At 51.0% G+C, this 19,761-nt stretch overlaps 1 protein-coding gene across 2 annotated transcripts in view; it reads left to right on the forward strand.

The window, feature by feature from the left end:
- Positions 1–19,761, forward strand: part of Pik3c2b (phosphatidylinositol-4-phosphate 3-kinase catalytic subunit type 2 beta) — a 63,429-nt gene that overhangs the window by 27,190 nt on the left and 16,478 nt on the right. For both annotated transcript variants that reach the window (XM_085841102.1, XM_085841104.1), the window contains 16 exons: positions 933–1,044; positions 1,201–1,280; positions 2,252–2,315; positions 3,904–4,050; positions 4,808–4,841; positions 6,215–6,410; positions 7,528–7,650; positions 11,378–11,545; positions 12,061–12,172; positions 13,504–13,646; positions 14,759–14,947; positions 16,563–16,656; positions 16,765–16,859; positions 17,267–17,447; positions 18,289–18,396; positions 18,984–19,076. In XM_085841102.1, the coding sequence (XP_085697228.1) occupies positions 933–1,044; positions 1,201–1,280; positions 2,252–2,315; positions 3,904–4,050; positions 4,808–4,841; positions 6,215–6,410; positions 7,528–7,650; positions 11,378–11,545; positions 12,061–12,172; positions 13,504–13,646; positions 14,759–14,947; positions 16,563–16,656; positions 16,765–16,859; positions 17,267–17,447; positions 18,289–18,396; positions 18,984–19,076 (1,939 nt within the window). The remainder of the gene's footprint in view (positions 1–932; positions 1,045–1,200; positions 1,281–2,251; positions 2,316–3,903; positions 4,051–4,807; positions 4,842–6,214; positions 6,411–7,527; positions 7,651–11,377; positions 11,546–12,060; positions 12,173–13,503; positions 13,647–14,758; positions 14,948–16,562; positions 16,657–16,764; positions 16,860–17,266; positions 17,448–18,288; positions 18,397–18,983; positions 19,077–19,761) is intronic.

Raw genomic sequence — 19,761 nt, forward strand, 5'->3', positions numbered from 1 at the left:
CCCGCCTGACAGTCTAGCCTCCCCACACCATACTTCACTTTTACTTAAACCTTAGCCCATCAGAGCTCATAGTGCAGGTGCCAGGTTCCCTCAGGATGTGGAGAGCCTCTAAGTCTAGGCTGGTCTGGCCCCGAGGCCCTGTACTTGAAGTCTCTGCATCCCTCTTCCCTTCTGCTCCCCTCCATCCCCTTCCATTCCAGTCCAGATTCCCACCTCTGCGGAGGAAGGAAGTCTTTTTCCGGCTTCTGATACTCAGATGCTAGGGCCTGGCCCAGAGCGGTGCTTGTTCAGCCCTTTCTTGTGGGTTTCCTTTCAGATTAAGGTGTGATTTGGAGGAGGGGGAGAGGTTGGGTGGCAGAGGGATCAGCAAGCTGCTTCCTAGGAACTGGGGGTCTCCTGTGTGGGTGCCGAGCAGTGAGAGCCACTCCTACCTTTTAGAAAGTGTGAAGACTCCCAGGATTGGTGGAGGGAGGGTGGGATGAAACTTGCTTCCGGATAAAATTTCTGGAACTCTGGTCCGATTGCTTTGTCTGTCCCCAGCACCTTAGTGAGTAGCACAAAAAAAAAGGCATCTGTATCGCTCAGCCCATCTTTGCTTGGTTGTCAAAGCCAAGAAAATGGGATTTAAGCAACCTGTCCCTAAGAAGTCCCTCTGTACCCCCAACTCTTTACATCATCCTGGGAAATGAGCCAGAGAGTCATTATTTGGGGAAGTGCTAAGTGTTGTGGGTGGCTTTTATTCAGAAAGATCCCAAGTGTTACCATGGCATTCCATTGGGTAAAGGATAAGGGTTACAACATAGGCCTTTCCCCCATCTCCCCTCTGCCCTCCCTTCTTTCCTCCCTGTGTTGTCTCTCCCCAAGCTAAAGCATCCATCCTTCCTCCCACTGAGTCCCTAAGGCACTAATGGTCTTGTCCCCTACCCCTCCAGTAAGCACGCCTTGGGAAGCCATGAGTATATCCAGTATTGCCGCAAGTTTGACATCAGCATCCGGCTACAGCTGATGGAGCAGAAGGCTATCCGGAGCGACCTGGCCCGGACGGTATGTGTCGAAAGTGGCTGACAGTTGTACATACCTGGGCAGGTAGAATGGGCAGAGGGTGATACAGAACATGTTAAGGGAGTGGGGTAGGTATCCCGGGCTGAGGAAAGGGCGTCATCCCTGCCTGACCAGGGCACTGCTCGCTCCCTCCCTCAGGTGAATGACGACCAGAGCCCTTCCACCTTGAACTACCTCATCCATCTCCAAGAGAGGCCAGTCAAGCAGACCATCAGCAGGTGAGAGTGGGTACCACCTAGGTGGAGTCCAAGCAGGAACTGTGAGGGGATGGCAGCTTCCAGCTAGGATGACAGAGTCTCGTAAATGTCCAGAAACTTGTCAGGAATGCCCCTGTCCCAGGACACTTCTCCTTTCTTTCCTCTATGCCTGCCAGTGGTTCTCAACCTTCCCAAGGCATTGCCCTTTAATGCAGTTCCTCATGCTGTGGTGACCCCAAGCCATAAAATTCTTTCATTGTTACTTTGTAACCGTGATTTGCTATTGTTACACGTCCTATTTATTTATTTATTTATTTAATGTTTGTGAGTGCACCTAAGCTGTCTTCAGACACACCAGAAAGGGCATCAGATTCCATTATATATGATTGATGATTGTGAGTCACCCTGTGGTGGAATTGAACTCAGGACCCCTGGAAGAGCAGTCAGTGCTCTTAAGCACTGAGCCCTCTCTCTAGCCCCTGTTACAAGTCTTTGGTTTTTTTTTTGTTTTTTGTTTTTTCGAGACAGGGTTTCTTTTTTTTTTTTTTTTTTTTTTTTTTTTGGTTTTTCGAGACAGGGTTTCTCTGTATAGCCCTGGCTGTCCTGGAACTCACTTTGTAGACTAGGCTGGCCTCGAACTCAGAAATCCGCCTGCCTCTGCCTCCCGAGTGCTGGGATTAAAGGCGTGCGCCACCACACCCAGCTCCTGTTAAAAGTCTTAATGTAGGTTTCTGATGTGCCACCCCTATTAGGGGTTGAGATCCACAGAATGAGAACTACCGCCCCAGTACGTTTTCTGTCCTTTTCTAGGTGAGAGGTAGCCATGAGGAAAGGACCCCTTTTCCATCTTCATGGGGCATGCATGGAAAGAGTGGGAACTCTTTCACATCAGGATCTGATCATCAACAGAGAGGGAAGGGAGAGTGTGAGTCTTCCAGGGCAGTGAATCTTTTGTGATCTCTCTTGTGATTTTTCTCACCCTGTATCCCCAGGCAGGCCTTGAGTCTTCTGTTTGACACTTACCACAATGAGGTGGACGCCTTCCTGCTGGCTGATGTGAGTATCCACCCTGGGACTGATCAGAGAGGAACTATTGGAAGCTCCTTCCTTGCCTGCAAATGGCAGGCTGTCAGTGACACCTCTTTTCATTCCTCTGGCTCTGGGCAAGCAAAGGAAAAAAAAAAAATCAAACATCTGGCTGTGGGGCAGCTGGCAAGTGTGTGAGAAGGTGCTCTCTCTTTCTGTGAAAGTCAAAAGGTGGGCTCTGATCGCTGTCTCTGAAGTAGAGCATCTCCAAGCTAAGGGTTGTGGCCCAGGCTTTTCTTTTTTTCCTGTCCAAAGTGCATGGGAACGCTGTCTTAAGATGTTCTGTTGAGCCTGTGACATAGATAACACACCCTCAGGAAAGTGACAACCAGACCCTTTCCCTCCTGGCCTTACATGGAAGTGTCAGCCTTGGAGCCATTTCCCCAAATACCTTGAAGCTAAAGCAGTGCTCTTTGAAAGTAGTCTTCAATCCCAGCACGCGGGAGGCAGAGGCAGGCGGATTTCTGAGTTCGAGGCCAGCCTGGTCTACAAAGTGAGTTCCAGGACAGCCAGGGCTATACAGAGAAACCCTGTCTCGAAAATCCAAAAAAAAAAAAAGAAAGTAGTCTTCAAAATTCAAAACCCTGGGCAGGCAAGGTTGCGCGCAACTTTAATCTCAATACTTGGGAGGCAGAAGCAGGCAAGACCTCTCTGAGTTCAAGGTCTACCCATTGAGTTCTAGGCTAGCGAGAGCTATATAGTGAGACCCTGTCTCAAATAAAACCAAACCAAACCAAACCAAACAAACAAAAAAACAAGCAAAATAACCATCCCCGTCCTCCTCAGATCAATTTTCAGTTATAGCTTCTTTCCTCTGGGGCGGTGTGTCTCGTTCACCTTTCACACACTACTAGAACCTGTTTTGTAGTAGCTTCTACAACAGCGTGGGCACTGACCACTTTACAGTGTTCTGTGCTAGTTTGGAGGCTGGGTAGAGGCGAGCGAGGTAGGTGCACAGCCCAAGACTGCTTTAGCCTCAGGGAGCTTGTGCGGTCAGGGAAACGGAGTGTTCATCAAAAGCTATTTATTAGATACAAGAGGATGGCCACGGGGGTTGGGAGGGGGGAGGGCTTGTGAAGGAGTAGGTGTCCTCATCCCTAATCTGAATTGTCACAAGTAGTCACAGTCAGAGGAAGAGGTTTCTGATGAGAAAGCACCAGGAGCCAAAGTGTGGAGGGCATGGGGGAGTGCAGCATGTCTGTGGCCCCGACGGCTCGGCCTGGACATTCTATAGTGAGTTATGAGAAGTCTGGACAAGCAAGTGGGGGCCTCACTGTGTTTCTCTCGCCTCGTTGCTGTTTCCTGCCAATTGATTGCCTAACACTTTAGGCCTCTGGCGGAGACCTGTGTATACACAGAGATAAACTTCACTGCAGACTGGGAATAAAAGGTTCCGGGCTGTGGCCGACAGACTGGGGAGTGTGCCTGTGGCCCACTCAGAGCAAATAAAGCGTGGTTCCTGCAATTCCTCCTTAGAGTCATTAGCACAGTCTTGAGACCTGGGCTGGTGGGGAGGCAGAGAGCTGAATCACTTGCCTTACTGTATGGCCTCCCACAGGGGGATTTCCCACTGAAGGCTGACAGGGTGGTCCAGTCTGTCAAGGCCATTTGCAATGCTCTGGCTGCTGTGGAGACTCCCGAGATCACGAGCGCTCTCAACCAGCTGCCTCCCTGCCCCTCGCGCATGCAGCCAAAAATCCAGAAGGTACGGAGTCTCAGGTGTTAGCGTGAGGAAGGGACAGTGGCGTTCTTGGGTAACTGGGCTGTGGCTTGTCACGTTACCTGGTGGCCACTTTACTAAAAAGGCTCTCTTAAGCAGCTAGAATTTGGGAGGCAGAGGCAGCTGATCTCTGTTAAGCCAGGCTGATTTCCGTAGCAAGTTCCAGGACAGCTTGGGCTACACACTGAGACCCTGTCTCGAGAGAAATAAAAAAAAAAAAAAAAAAAAAAAATAGATGAAAGGTTCTCCACTTCTGTCATTCATGTGTGAGCAGTTCAGACAAAAGAGCTCCTGGGAAATGGGTGCCAGGCCTGTCCCTCCTCTTGAGCATAGAGGTTGGGCTAGCTTCAGCCTCACGGGAATAACCACATGAGCCAAGGCTAGAAAGGCTTTGCCTGAGAGTTTGCTTATCTAGGAGGGTGCAAAACCAAGGAGGGAAGGGGATCCCCAGAGCCAGGGATTCAGTGGACCTGTGTGCAGTAAGGGCAGGCGAGCTAGCACTACAGATCTCCCCAGCCTTGCGGGGCTCTTTCCTTAGGGGGAGCATGACTTTTTATCTGCTTACTCCATCCACCCTGTGGTTCTGGAACACACCATCACTCCCTCCCTCTCTGGGGAATCTCTGCTCCTCACATTTCAGCCCTGCCGGGCCCAGATGAGCACAGCTGTGAAAAGCCCTACCAACTGGCAATAAAAATGGACCCAGGCTCTGTCTGACCCTCGTTCTTCCTTCCCCCAACAGGATCCCAGCGTGTTGAGTGTGAGGGAAAACCGAGGTAAGGATGCTGCAGAGAGGCTGGAACCTGCCAGCTGTCAGCTCAGCCTACATTCTTCTTCCTTCTTGGCTGTGTGTGTGTGTGTGTGTGTGTGTGTGTGTTTCCATATGAGGTGTGGACACAGCTGGAGCCCATATTTCTTTCCACAGATCTTTTTCTCATTATTCTTGCTAATCGGGCTTATGGTGTTACTGGGAGAGAGCGGTGAGCTGGGGTAGGGGCGTGGGCAGGGATGAGTTTGTCTGTCAATCCAGATGGAGAAGCTCACCCTGCTAGGCTGTGATTTTTTTCTTGGCAGTCACAACCCCTTGCACTTCCAATTAAGACTGAGCCTTGGGAGATGGGAGGAAGGATTCTCCCTAGCAGTCTTCACATCAAATCTTGAACAGATCCCCGTCCTACAGCCTGTGTCTCCAGTTTTTCTTTTCTTCTTTTCTTTCAAATTTTTTTTTTTGTATGTGCATTGTTGTTTTGTCTGCTTGTATTCCTATCTATGTGGGGATGTTGGATCCTGGTGGCAGTTGAGAGATTCCATGTGGGTGCTAGGAATTGAACCTGGGTCCTTTGGAAGAACAGCCGGTGATCTTAACCACTGAGCTATCTCTCCAGCCCCGTCACTGGCTTTCTTAAAAAATGAATCCATCTTTGGACTTCACAGATGAGTAAATTGTCCTCTAAAGTCTTCTAGGAACTAACAGCCTTTCTTCTAGCGCTTTTCTCTCTCTCTCTCTCTCCCTCTCTCTCCCCCCCTCCCCCGTATGTGTGTGTGTCTGTCTGTGTCTGTATGTCCACATGTGCATGGTACTAGAGATGTGCAAGCTCACCAAGCACTGTTTGTTTGGTTTGTTTGTTTGTTTTTGTCAAGAAAAGTCTTTGTTTAAAAAAAGATTTGTTTTTATTTTATGTGTATGGGTATTTTGCCTATATATAAGTCTGCGTGGCACATGCGTGCCTGATACCCACAAAAATCAGAAGAGGATGTTGAACCCCTGCCCCTGGAACTGGAGTTACGAGTTGTGAGCTGCCATGTGGGTGCTGGGAACCAAACCTGAGTCCTCTGGAAGAGCAGCTAAGTGTTCTTAACCGCTGAGCTGTCTCCCTAGAAAATGACTATTTAAAAAATAACAACGTTGTAGCACGAAATGATGCTGAGTGTCTGGATAAGGCCTGCATTTAAAGCTGGGCATCTCTTGATGAGCTTAATGCACGCTCCCATATCTTTCCCATCTCTCCACACATGGGTAAGCTTTGTCACAGCTATTAGAAATTGGCTGATCCCTGTCCCAAGCTGTCCCATACTGCTAGTGTCATGGCAACCGAATGGCCCCTATTGAGTCCTAATGAGATTCCTTTCTGACCTCCCCGCTTCACAGAGAAGGTGGTAGAAGCCTTGACAGCGGCCATCTTGGACTTGGTGGAGCTGTACTGCAGCACATTCAACGCAGACTTCCAGACTGCGGTGCCTGGGAGCCGAAAGCATGATTTGGTTCAAGAGGCCTGCCACTTCCCTGGGGCCCTGGCCTTCACTGTCTATGGCACTCACCGTATTCCCATCATCTGGGCTACCAGGTGAGTCAGGGCAAGGGCTAGGGCTGGGAAGCCTGGGAGGTCGGGGGAGCTCCGCTGCCTGGTGGCTTCTTCTCTTCTAACTGTGGCCCTCTATGTTAGGATGGTTATTATGTGGCATTCTGGTGCCACAGGACTAAGGTGATGAGCCTAGTACCTGGAGGGGACCTTAGTCTGTATCCATCTCAGAGAGAGAAAGTCCCCTAGGAGATAGATAAGTACCCGCCAGTCCCCCAGCCCTGGCTGCCTCGGCCTCTCTGCCCCCTCCAGATCCAAAGCCAGCTGAGGGAGACAAGCGACAGATGGCCAGTTCCCAGATAGAGTGTGGCCCACACCAATGGCTGCACTCCCCTGCAGATGCACAATGAGGGTGGCGGGGAGGGGGTGACCCTTTGTCTGGGGTTCCCCTGCGGGGTGGGTGGAGGAGGACATCCATTTGGTAGTCCTCAGCTCTTCTTCTGGGTCCCCAGAGTCCTGGGGCCTGGGGGAATAGGCATTTGGCCCCATCCCACCCTTACCAACCCCTCCCCCCTCTCCTCCCCTTCCCCTTCTTTCTTTGTTTCTCACTTAATGTATTCCTCTGGGCGATTGGCACAGAACAAAGGAGGCAGCCTGGGAAACAGGGGCCTTCTCTGACCTCTTCTGTCAGGCACCTGTCATGAGCCACAGGGACCCCCATGTGCTGGTATTCATGGTAGCATATGTCGCTTTCCTCCCCCACCCTCCTTGCCTGCACACACACACACACACACACACACACACACACACACACACACACACCAGTGGCTGACTATAAGGAAGAGGCTAGACAGCCATTCCCATGAAATGACGAAGAAAAAAAAAAAAAAAAAAGAAACAAATAACCAACCAACCAACCAACCAACCAAAAAACCAAACCTCCTGTACTCAGCATGTGCCTAAAACTCTGGGGGTCTAGGGGTCCTGATCAGGTTGCTGTTCCTTAAGCCTGGCGTGGTCGTCCTCACCCTGACCCCATGCTGCATCCTCCAGAGATGAAGAGAAGTCTACCAGAGGAAATAGAAGTTGTCGTCAGGGCGGCTGAGGCTGGTGTGGCTGGTGTGAAGGGCAAGGTATACTGACCGCTCTGCTTGCTTTGCAGCTATGAAGATTTCTACCTCTCCTGCTCCCTCAGCCACGGTGGCAAGGAACTTTGCAGCCCCCTGCAGACCCGGCGGGCTCACTTCTCCAAGTACCTGTTCCACCTCATCGTCTGGGACCAGCAGTAAGGCCACTCTCAGCTCCAGGATGGCTGCAGCTAACCTGCTTCCCTCAGGGATGCCCTGGAGCAGTAGACAGTCAGACCTGGCACTGAGCACAAGCCTGGGTTAAATCAGGTTCCATAGCTCTCCTTATCCAGATAGATCCTCCAGCTTCCCGAGTCATTTCCTGACTCTTACCTGGGGACAAACATGTCATCTCTACCTTTCAAGTTATTAGGAACACCCAACCGGAAGTACCCATAAAACTCCTTTATACTCTATAATGGGTCATGTAAATATTACTTGCTGTTTTTAAAAATACCTTTCTTGTTTTTCTCTTGCCTCTCTTAAAGCATTGAACTGGTCTTCAGATTTTTTTTTTATTACTTCCCTTTCTCTCACCACTCTCTTAGAAGGGGCTAAGATACAACTTGGAGTGCTTGACTGGCATATGCAAGGCACTGGATTCCAGCCCTAGAACAGCATTAAACCAAATCTAGAATCTCGGCACTCAGTGGGGCAGAGGCAGATGGCCATAGTTTTGAGGCCACCCTGGGCTACATAGCAAGTTCTAGGCCTATCAGGAGATCCCATCTCAATGCCTACAAAAAGGATGGGGGGTGGTGGGGGTGGCTCTTGGGTTGTCCATTATGGATAAAGCAGGGATGGTTGTCTAGGAGAGGAAGCACGGGCGTGGAGCCAAGGAATAAGGCTCTGTTTCTGGCTCTCTTGGTGATCCCATGCTCTCTCTAGCTTGTCGGGGCCTCAGCCTCTCAAACTGAGACTTGAGAGCACCTGTTTAGCCTTGAGGCAGGTTATGAATTCAGTAACCACCATCACAAGATGGCATGAAGTACCATTTATTAGCAATAATGTGATCTCAGGAAGGAGAGAAATGAGGGGTGAGGGGACTGCAAGGGTGGGATTGCAGGTTTGTCCCCCCAGTGCTTGTCTGTGCTGGACCTTATTTACCCTCCCGACAGCCAGAAAGCTCCTTGCTTGCTGTGCCTCCCCACCCCCAAGCTTCACTTCTCCAGGCTACCATGTCTGAGTCCTCCTTTACAGAGCAGCAAATGCAGCGTAAGTGTGTGGAATGCAGGTGGCAGGGACAGAAGAATGTCCATGGGGAGATGGAGGATTCTCAAATAAGTAGTTGAAGGGTCTGGGTAGATTGTTTTATAAAGGTACTAGAGGGAAGGCATAGCCTGTCTTCACACTTAGGTCATTCTTAGAGCAGTAATGAAGTACAGCTTTCGCTAACAAACAGTAGAACGCCCTGACCCCCTGCAGACAAGGTAATGGCATGAAGGGGCTCCTGAGAAGCAAGCGAGGCCTGTGATACCAGCATTCAGGAAACTGGGGCAGAACGGCTGTGAACCTGAGGGCAGATTGGACGATGTAGTGAGACCTGGGTTCAGTGGAATACCAAGGTCAAGAGTCTCCATTGAGACTTTTATCCTCACTAAGCACTGGACCTGGTCCCTGACAGAGTATGAGGTATGGACACAGCCCAGCCTCCCACGTGGGTGTCCTTCCATGCTAGGGTTGAGATCTCTACCTTGTTACGAAGGGCCAGGCCCTGTGGGAGGTGGTTTCTCTATGTAGCCTTGGATGTCCTGGAAATCACTCTGTAGACTAAGCTGGCCGTGAATTCACAGAGATCCACCTGCCTCTGCCTCCCATGTGCTGAGATTAAAGGCCTGCACCGCCACACAAGCCTCTTAGTCCTTCTTAATGAAGGCCAAGGCATGTGGGAAAAGGCATGATGTGCTAAAGGTCTGGACTCAACTTTGAGCCAGCCATCCTCAGTAGATGGTACCGGAGACAGACAGCCTGGAATGGAGGCAGTTCTAGGAGTGCTCTACAAGATTTGGCATAGTTGTTAGAAAACAACTTGCTCAGTGGTAGAGAGTTTGCCTAGATTCATGAGAAGCGCAAAGATGAAACAAACCAATAAATAGGAAAGTACTTAGATAGCTGAGCACGGGGTGCCACACCTGTAATCCAGCACTTAAAACACTAAAGCCAGAGGATTGTTACAAGTTCAAGACCAGCCTAAGTGAAATAATGAGATAAGACAAGAGAGACAGAGAGAGGGAGCGATAGACTGAGAAAGGGAAAGAGACCAAACCTGGCCCACCATCTACTGCTTGGTAAACAAATGCGCTCTCCTTCTCTGTCCTCATCATCTAAGCTCTGACCTTCTCAGTTCCTGTTTCTCTGTTGCAGGTGGCTGGCAGTGACTAATGCCCAGGGGGATATTTGTGTGAAAATGCTATCTATGTCACATCAGCCAGGTCCAGAGTAATAACTAATATCGCACAGCAGAAAGAACCCAAACTATATAGGCCGCTCTTCTCCTGGTGAGCGTGCCAAGGGCCGAGCTGTCAGTTCAGATGCCCAAGATTGTGAGTGGCTAAGCAGGAGCCCCACCCAGCACATCTCACATCCCCAGTAGTCCCAGTGCTATAGTGTTGGAGAATGGCTCACCAAGAGGAGGATGTCTTAGGTCAGAATACTCAGCTCTTCAGGAGAAGAAGTGGTTCCCTTGACCAAGCCGAGGCATAGGGTTAGGAAGGTCATATTGGAATCCCAGATACACTGAGACCTGAGAAAGGGGAGGCCTTGCCTGCTTCTCTGTATTATGGTTTCAGTTAGGCAGTTTGCCCCTTCCTTCCTTCCTTCCTTCCTTCCTTCCTTCCTTCCTTCCTTCCTTCCTTCCTTCCTTCCTCTCCTTCCCAAGGCAGGGTCTCATACTCATGCCGACTTAAATTGACCTTGAAATCCCAGCAGTCCTCCTGCCTCAGCCTCCCGAGAGCTGGGATTACGGCCATACCACGAGTCAGCTCTTCTTCTTGTTGGATGACTAGACTAACTTCGTCTCCCTGGCTGTGGGGTCAGCTGCTTCTCCCTCCTACTGTAGTAGGACAGACATGGGATCAGCTTGCTCTCAAAATAGGCCCAGCAGCCGTGCTCTGTCACCTCCGGCCAGACCCAGCCTGGCATATCCCCTGGCTGCTGAAGGGGCCCTAATTATAGCTGTGGGGCCCCTAGGGTAGAAGCAGCTGGGGCAGAGCAGGATTGTGCCAGTCTGCGGCTGCTGAGTGCCTTCTTTGAGTGGAGACTTCCCCCAGGAGTGAGGGGCAGTGAAGAGGGAGGCTGCCTTATCTGTGACCTCTGACCTTGGGGGTGGCGGCCCTGCCTCTGTGCCCTTTGGGTGTAGAAGCAGCCAGGCCTTGGGCTAGCCAGGAGGGTGTGGCAGTGTGGACTTTGGCCCAGGGACAGCTTCCCGGAAAGGTAACAGGGTGGGCCTGGCTCTCTTTTTCCCCAGTCCCTCTGCTCTCTCCACCTCCCCACACCCAAATCTCCTTACCCTGAACTCAGAGGGTGTGGCTGGGTGTAGTCCAGTCAGGGTGGACCATGAAGAACATCTGGCCTTGAGCGCTCACTGCTTATGCGTGTCTTGGCCTTGCCCGTTTCCTTTCTCACTCTTCGGGAACTCTGAAAAGCTCCTTCTCTTTTTTTCCTATGACTCTGCACCTGTTTTGGGGGGTCCCTGGGGCTAGGAAAGGGGGGACAGAGAGCCTGGTGCTTCTTCCTAGGGAGGCTCTTGAGACTTGTCCTGGTCCTTTGAGAGGCATGCCTAGGGACATATGTGACACCCGAGTGGAAGGCTGCTTCTCTGCTTGTACTTTACGCCCCCTGCCCCCAGCCCCCGAAGGCTGTTGACTTTGGTCCCTTGTTTCCTAGGATCTGCTTTCCAGTGCAGGTGAACAGGCTACCTCGGGAGACTCTGCTGTGTGCCACACTCTATGCCCTGCCCGTTCCCCCTCCTGGGGGCTCCTCGGAAGCAAATAAGCAGAAGCGGGTGCCTGAAGCTCTGGGTTGGGTCACTACCCCTCTCTTCAACTTCAGGCAGTACGTGTGAGCGCCAGGGGAACAGCTTCTGGCCTTGCAAGGGAGCAAGGGGGAATGAAGATAAAGCCTGGTAGTTATACTCGGTACTCCCTGAGAAGGGTTGGCCACATGGCGCTCACTGTGAAGCCCAGAGGCCCCCATCCCCGTAGAGAAGTCAATGCACAGAGCTGGTGACCCGGACTATTGATGTAACCTAGTAGGTGGGGGAGGGGCATGGGAAAACACTGTCCTTGTAACAAGTCACCGGGTCCTGTATCAGAAGGACTTCAGAGGTCATCTACCCAGGCATGGAGACACCCCTGCCAAAGGGTCATCTGAGTGGTGAGCTCGGAGAGGCTTTCTGCCATGGGAGCCCTCCTAGAGCTTGAAGTGAGACCTGTGGCCTGTGGGATAATCCAAGGGACAGGAGTGGGGGAGAAGCTTCAACTAGAAAAGGTTTGGGGACAAGAGAGCAGGAGAGAAACCCCCAGTGTAGGCACGGCTTGTCGGCTCATCTTACCCTCCTTCTGTCTTAGAGTCTTGACCTGTGGTCGAAAGCTTCTGGGCTTGTGGCCAGCTACACAGGAAAACTCCAGTGCCCGCTGGAGTGCGCCTAATTTCCACCAGCCAGACAGTGTTATCCTGCAGGTGAGACCCAGCCTACATCCCTCAATCACCAAAGTCAGCTCCGAGGCTCCCACTGAGCTCCGGCTAGGAACTCTGGGCATGGGGGGTGGGGGGGGTGAGATGTGGCCAAGCATCTCAGTGAATGGGAGAGCATGAGTCGAAGACACCTCCCCTCCCTCAATTTCACAGCATCCTCTAAAGATAGGTATGAGGTCTTCTCCACCCATGGCTCCCCTTGCTTTGAGGCCTCATGTTTCTAGGCCAGATCCAGCTGGGCGCTCCCTTCTCTTAGGGCTCAAGGGAAAGTGTTCCCACTAGTCACTCAGGGGACATCCTCTTTGGAGGGAGGGTGGGAGAGAAGCTGGCTCAATCCTGATTGTGATTCCTATTTCTGCAGCCCATGAGATGCTGTGGTGTGGAGTAGGGGGTAGCAAAACCAACAGACAGTGAAGAAGAAAGATCCAGAATACAACTCCATTAGCAGATGGTTTTGCCTTTGGCTCTGCCCAGTACGGGTCTGGTGCTAAGTGAGAGAGCAGAGCCCCTTGGAGAACCGGATTGTTCAGCTCTGATGCCCACTTTAGGAGGATGGATGTTTTGGTGGCTTAGAGCAGATGATCACAGGCCCTAGAGTTAATAGAGCCTTCACTCACGGTGTGCTCCCAGATCCAGACCGGCTACGATGCCTCCGTGACCACAGGAGGAGGTCCCCAGCTTCAGCCTGGCTACTCTCAGTGGCTTGCCCTGTCAGTGCCATTCAGGGTTTTGAAGTGGGGCCTCTCCTGTCTTCCTTAAGCATCTCAACTCGGCCTTTCCCTACCTTCCCATTGTTTATTTATTTATTTATTTATTTATTTATTTTGAGACAGGGTTCCTCTATGTAACAGTCCTGGCTGTCTTGGAAGTTGCTTTGTAGTCCAGACTAGCCTCAAACTCTCGGAGAGTTAACCCAGCCCATGTTTCCTTTTTTTTTTTTTTTTTTTTTTTTGTGGGGAAGATTTGATTGAAACAGGGCCTCTCTATGATTGCTGACTGGCCTGGAACTTACTGTGTAGATTGGGCTGACCTCAAATTTGCAGCAATGCTCCTGCCTCAGTCTTTCCGAGTACTAGGATTATTGGCATGACCCACCACACTAGCCTTCTTATGGTTGCCTTTCAGTCTTTGCTGAAAGTTACAGCTGGGATTTTGGGGATCACCACAGACATCAGGGTTATTTTACCTCAGGGAAGGGGAGGCTAGAGGCAGGAGCAGCAGCCTGTGAGAGAGCAGCCGGGGCCCAGGAAGTGCCTTCACTCACACTGCCTCCTTCCTCCTTGCTGCTGCATCTGTGTCTCTGATCCTATCCCAAGATTGACTTCCCCAGCTCGGCCTTTGACATCAAGTTCACCAGCCCCCCTGGAGACAAGTTCAGCCCCCGCTATGAGTTTGGCAGTCTCCGGGAGGAGGACCAGCGCAAACTTAAAGACATTACGCAGAAGGAGTCCCTATACTGGTGAGGCCCAGGACACCTCCCTATGTAGCGCAGGCTTCCCGCTGTCTGTCTGTGTCTGCCTGACCTCTTACCTCCCAGCATCTAGGCTGTACCATTTGTGCTTAAAGAATCATTGCGACCACTTGACAATGGTGGCAGCCTCCAGAACTTTCTCTAGTGGACACTAGGGAAAGTGCATAGAGCAGGTCAGGAGATAGGATCCCAGAAAGTCCGGTACCACACTAGTGACTGACCTGACACTAACCCAGATACACCCCCTGGTTCTGGTGGGGCAGCTGGCTGCTGCTTTCTCTTCCCTGCTCTCACCTCCTCCTGCCCCTTCCTCCACACCAAAGGCCTTTTGCATTTTTCTGGCCTTGTCACATTCCAAAAAGGATCAGGTGTCTTGGCAAGCTGGCAGCTCTCAGGAGCAAAGGAGACGAGGCTGATCTCATCCTTGGAGCTGCTGTGTCTACCAGGACTGGAGAGGGGAGGGGTGAGTGAGGAGAGTCAGGGCTCTCGATCTTCCTAGCCACTTCTCTGGGCCCAGCAGAGCCCTGTTCATATGCTGGGTCAGGGAACAAGCGAGGCAGACCTCCCTGCCCCCCAGCCCTCTCCTCACCCCTCATTTCATTAGCCCTCAGCTCTAGTCTTCCATTAGACACCTGATCTCAGGCGAGTCCCAATTAGCTACAGACCCTATAAAGCGAAGAGAGATCCCAAGAGGCCTCAACAGTTGACCAAACCCTGACAGGTGTTGCCTACTGCCCTCTAGTGGCTCTACTTGGAAGTAGTACCATCGGGGCATCCCCTGGTCTGGTATTGTTGACCTCAGTCTGAGAAATGTCCCTGAGATTGGGTCAGAGGTGAGATGTGGGTCCTGTTCTCCAAACCTGCAATCATTTGTGATCATTAAAAAAAAAAAAATCAAAAAAACCCCAAATGTTTAGGTTCTGTAGACATTCTGACTCATCTGGCATCGGTGTGGGAGCTAGTCTCCAGAAGTTACCAAGCCCCTTCTGTAATAATGTGTGGTGACGTTGGGAAGCCGCTGAATGGTAGCGAGTGGGTCAGTTCCCTCAGAACAGCAGTTCTGTGCACCCTGGCTCACTCTGCCACTCGCTCTCACGTAGGCTCACGGATGCCGACAAGAAGCAGCTGTGGGAGAAACGCTATTACTGCCACACTGAGGTGAGCTCACTCCCCCTGGTGCTCGCCAGTGCACCCAGCTGGGAGTGGGCTTGCCTGCCGGACATCTATGCTCTCCTGCAACAGTGGACTCACATGAACCACCAGGATGCCCTGGGACTCCTGCATGCCACGTGAGTTGTAGCTCTTTCTTGTCCCGGCTCCAGCATTGCCATTACTGACAGGCCAGCTCAGGGAAAGCAGAGTCGCAGATGTGACAGCACTGGGCTTTCCTACTCTCCCTTTTTCCTTTGTCTCATTTCCCCCTAATCTTGTAACACTGTCTGTATCCCCAGGTGCACGTCACATAGAGCTCACCATTAGCTTTTCATCTGCACATGTCACAAGGTGCAAGTGCTGGCCTATCCACCCGCCACACAGAGTTCAACTGTTGTACATACTTCGGTAGAAACTTTTTGTTAAACAAACAATTTTGACTGGGCGGTGGTGGATCAAGCCTTTAATCCCAGCACTCAGGAGTTAGAGGCAGGTGGATCTCTGTGAGTTTGAGGTCAGCCTGGTCTACAGAGCAAGTTTCAGGACAGCCAGGGCTACACAGAGAAGCCCTATTTTGAAATAAAACAGGGCTAGAGAGATGGCTCAGCAGTAAAGAGCACTGACTGCTCTCCCAAAAGCTGTGAGTTCAAATCCCAGAAACCACATGGTGGTTCACAACCATCCGTAATGAGATCTGATGCCTTCTTCTGTGGTTTCTGAAGTCAGCTACTATATGTTTAGTCAGTGACTATATGTTTTACTTACATATAAATAAATATGAGTATATGTTTTACTTACATATAATAAATAAACAAATCTTTGAAACAAAACAAACCAACCAACCAAACAAACAAACAAAAAACCCAGATGATTTTGTTTTTGAGACAGAGTCTCAATATGTAGCCCTACCTGGCCTGGAACTCGAGACTGGCCCTGACCTTGAACCCATAGAGAGCTGCCTGACTCTGCCTCATGAGTGCTGGAATTAGAGATTTACACCACCATGCTCTAGTAGCATGCACATTACTAATAGAACTCAGGGTTCCTTATTTTTTTTAGGCAAAATTTACATATTAAGAATACCCACATTCATCCAAAGATTTAACAAATGCTCTCCCTTTATAGAGCCCAAATCTTTATCCCTCTTCCTTCTCCTGAAGAGTTCTTAGGGTCACAAGGCTCCTACTCTGAGACTCCTCAGCTGTCTTTTCTAGATTGTACCTAGGCTTCCTGGTCTATTTCTTGCCATCTCAGTAATTAAATTGTACCTGCTGATGAGACTTTTTGAGGCTACATCTTTGCTAATCCCCGAGAAAGTCATTTCCCGGGCTGTCTATTGGCTTATATAAAACCCCACAGTTCTCAATTGCTTGCCTGGCAGGCTTTGTATTAGAGGATGTTACCCAGAAAACCTGCTCCACCCACTCAAGGGCTCCTTGAATTCCTAACACAGTTAGGAAGAGCTTTGGGGATGGAGTGGAACACTTTGCTGTTGGGTTTTTTGTTTTTGTTTTTGTTTTTTTTTCAATTTTCTCTTCAGTGTTCAAGGAGTGAGAAAGGTCATTACCCTGTTCCCGGCTGCCTCAGGGAGACTCTGTCCATGGGGAAGAACCATCCCTAAGAACTGCCCTCCAGGAGAGATGCAGATCTTGGGGGCGAAATGACATTTCCTGCTCTGTGCCTCTGACACCCAGGCATGAGGTTTCGTGGGCTCACATCTGAGGACTGTCAAGGCTCTAACCTCTTTTGCAGCTTCCCGGACCAGGAGGTGCGGCGGATGGCCGTGCAGTGGATCGGCTCCCTCTCAGATGCTGAGCTGCTGGACTACCTGCCCCAGCTAGTCCAGGTGTGAGGCCGCACAGCTCCCATGTTACATCTGACCTCGGAAGCCAAGCCCCCTGGGACACTAGTCAGTGTGGTGAATAAAGCCTCGTGTTTGCTTTCTTCTGGACAGGCCCTGAAGTATGAGTGCTACCTGGATAGCCCCTTGGTGCGCTTTCTCCTGAAGCGAGCCATCTCTGACCTGAGAGTGACCCACTACTTCTTCTGGTAAATCCATGGGAAGAAAGAAAGGAGGTAGACAAGCATTCTTAGGCCAAGACTCTCTTCCCTGTGGCAGGCTAAGTGAGGAGCTACGAGATCAGGCTCCAGGATGTCGCTCATCTACCCTGTGGCCTTGGTCTAGTATCTTTCCTCAGGGCAGGTCTCAATTCACCTCCATATAACTCTGGGAGTGTCATCTAGATTCCCCCCTTCCCTACCTACCCGTGGTAGAAGTATAAAGGTAAGGCGAGCTGCAGAGGGGCTTCAGCTCAAAGACAGGGTAGATATTCAAACTATATTTTACCCTGAAGCGTGGGGGAGCTTTCTGAATTGAGGTAGGATATGACCCTTTCTTCCCTAGCTCCATGCCATGGGTAGTGAGTAGCTTGACCCCCTCCTGCTCTGCCTTGCAGGTTACTGAAGGATAGCCTCAAGGACTCTCAGTTCAGCATCCGCTACCAATACCTGCTAGCAGCCCTGCTGTGCTGCTGTGGCAAGGGACTGAGGGAGGAGTTTAACCGCCAGTGCTGGCTTGTCAACACCCTGGCCAAACTGGCCCAGCAGGTCCGAGAGGCCACCCCATCCGCACGCCAGGTGAGTGGGCAAGGCTGGCTCTCCCTGTCCCTGTTTCTAACTGAGGCTTGTGTAACCAGGAGTTTTACACCTTGAAAGCGTCCCGTATAGAAACTAGAAAGAGGTGGCTGTGACCTGCAGGCCTAAGCAGATAGTCCCCAAGCTGGCCACAGCTCATGAATGTGCTTTGTTTGGCTTGGTTTTGACTTAGCCTTAAAGGTTAGACATACTTGTATATGCTGTCTATTGCATAGACACATTCAACAGGTGTGGGCTAGGATTCAGTCACTTCTTTGTGGGGAACTGTGTCACAGAAAGGGACACTGTGCCATACCACCAGTGCTTCTGATTTCTGACATTTAAAACTTGAGAGGTTTCCATGTGTACGTCTGGGTTGTCAGCGTTTCTAAGCAAAGCCCAGATAGGATAGATTTTAACCCCTTGGGATATTCTTGCCCTCCATCCTATGACTGCTTTTTTTTTTTTTTTAAATTATATGTAAGTACACTGTAGCTGTCTTCAGACACACCAGAAGAGGGAGTCAGATCTTGTTATGGATGGTTGTGAGCCACCATGTGGTTGCTGGGATTTGAACTCAGGACCTTTGGAAGAGCAGTCGGGCCATCTCACCAGCCCCCTATGCCTGCTTCTTATGCTTGCCTCTCGAGACACTCAGGTGTGCTTTTGTGCACTGAACAAGTCTGGGACCCAAGTGGGTGATTGTGCTTCCCAAGAGTTTCTCAGAAGTTGTCCCTGTTACTTAGGCACAGGACTAGGTACCTTCCTCTGGGAGACACCTGGCTCTGAGTGGAGCCTCAGGGCCTCTCACCTCACCCCTGCTTTTCCCCCACTCCCTCTGAAGGGCATCCTTCGAATGGGCTTGGAGGAGGTGAAGCAATTCTTTGCCCTCAATGGTTCGTGCCGTCTGCCGCTCAGTCCCAGTCTCCTGGTGAAGGGCATCGTGCCCAGGGTGAGTCGCTCCTAGATGTAGAACTTCAAAGACTTGAGGGTGGTGAGGGCCTCCTTACCCTGTCTTAGGAGAGGAGGGCAAACACTTGACTTCTTCCCAGCTTAACTATGCGTGGGCTTGGCTTGACAACTGTAACTGTGTGCAGGGCAGAGGAACTGGGTCAGAGGCTCGGTCTCCCTGCCGGTGCTGAGGATGAAGCTGGGGAAGGTGGCGAGGATGGCAGCTCGTGGCCATATGCCTCGACTCACTGTCCAGCGAGGGTCTTTTTGTTGGTTGTTGCATTCTATCCTCACAACTCAAAGACAGTAGTGTTATGAACATGTAGGACATGAGATTTGCATACAGAGTGATGGGAAGGGGTGGACAATCACATGGTAGAGCCACCGGTTCTAACCACCTAAGCCAAGATGAGGGGATTGAGGTAAGGGACTTTGAGTTCCTGGGAAATCTGGGAGACTCAATGAACACATCCTAGGTGCATCAGCAACAAGAGGGCAGACAGCGTGCTGGTTCAGCGTGAAGAGGGGGTTTGCCTTCCTGGCTGTGGAACACGCTGACATTGGTCGCTTGCCCTCTCTGCCGTACAGGACTGCTCCTACTTCAATTCCAACGCAGTGCCCCTGAAGCTTGCCTTCCAAAATGTGGATCCGCTGGGCGAGAACATCAGAGTCATCTTCAAGGTGAGAGTGCTTTACTCAGCAGGCTTGGCGGCACATGCCTGAAATCTCAGTGCTTAGGTTGAGGCAGAGGGATTTGCCAGGAGGCAAGCCTGGGCTATGCAATGACTTCCAAGCCAAGCTGGGCAAGATAATGAGACACTGTTTCAATAAAGGAAGCAAGACCAATACCTTACTTACTCATGCCTGGTGGGGATGAAAACAGGGAGAGAAGAGAATACTCAGGACTGGCAGGAAAGGCCTGGACCATTCCTATCCTCTCCTTCCCCTTCCTCCTCTTCCTCCTTCTCCTCCTCCCTCCCTTCCTCCTCTTCCTCTTCCCCCTCCTCCTCCATCTTCCTCCACCCCCATCCCCATTGGTGGGGATTGTGCTCGGTGCCTTGAACACAGTAGGCAACAGTTCTCCCTCTGAACCACATCTGCAGTCCGCTTATGCTACTTTTTAATGTAGGAAAGACTAGCAGGTAAAGGGGGATTTTGATAAATTCTGCATGGCCCCAGCACTATTAGGAGAAAGAGAGGCAATCCATAGCTCAGAATATGGAGGCACTTTCTGGGAGGTGGGGCTACTCCCACAATGCCATGGGTAAGGTGATGCCCATATTCTAGTAGAGGATGTGGCTGGGTGCTGGAGAATGTATATGAGGTACTGGTTAGCCTAGATGAACCTCACGTTCTTCCTTCTGAC

Source organism: Mus caroli, unplaced genomic scaffold, assembly GCF_978045245.1.
Source record: "Mus caroli unplaced genomic scaffold, Mus_caroli_1 scaffold_1, whole genome shotgun sequence".
NCBI classification, from domain to species: domain Eukaryota; kingdom Metazoa; phylum Chordata; class Mammalia; order Rodentia; family Muridae; genus Mus; species Mus caroli.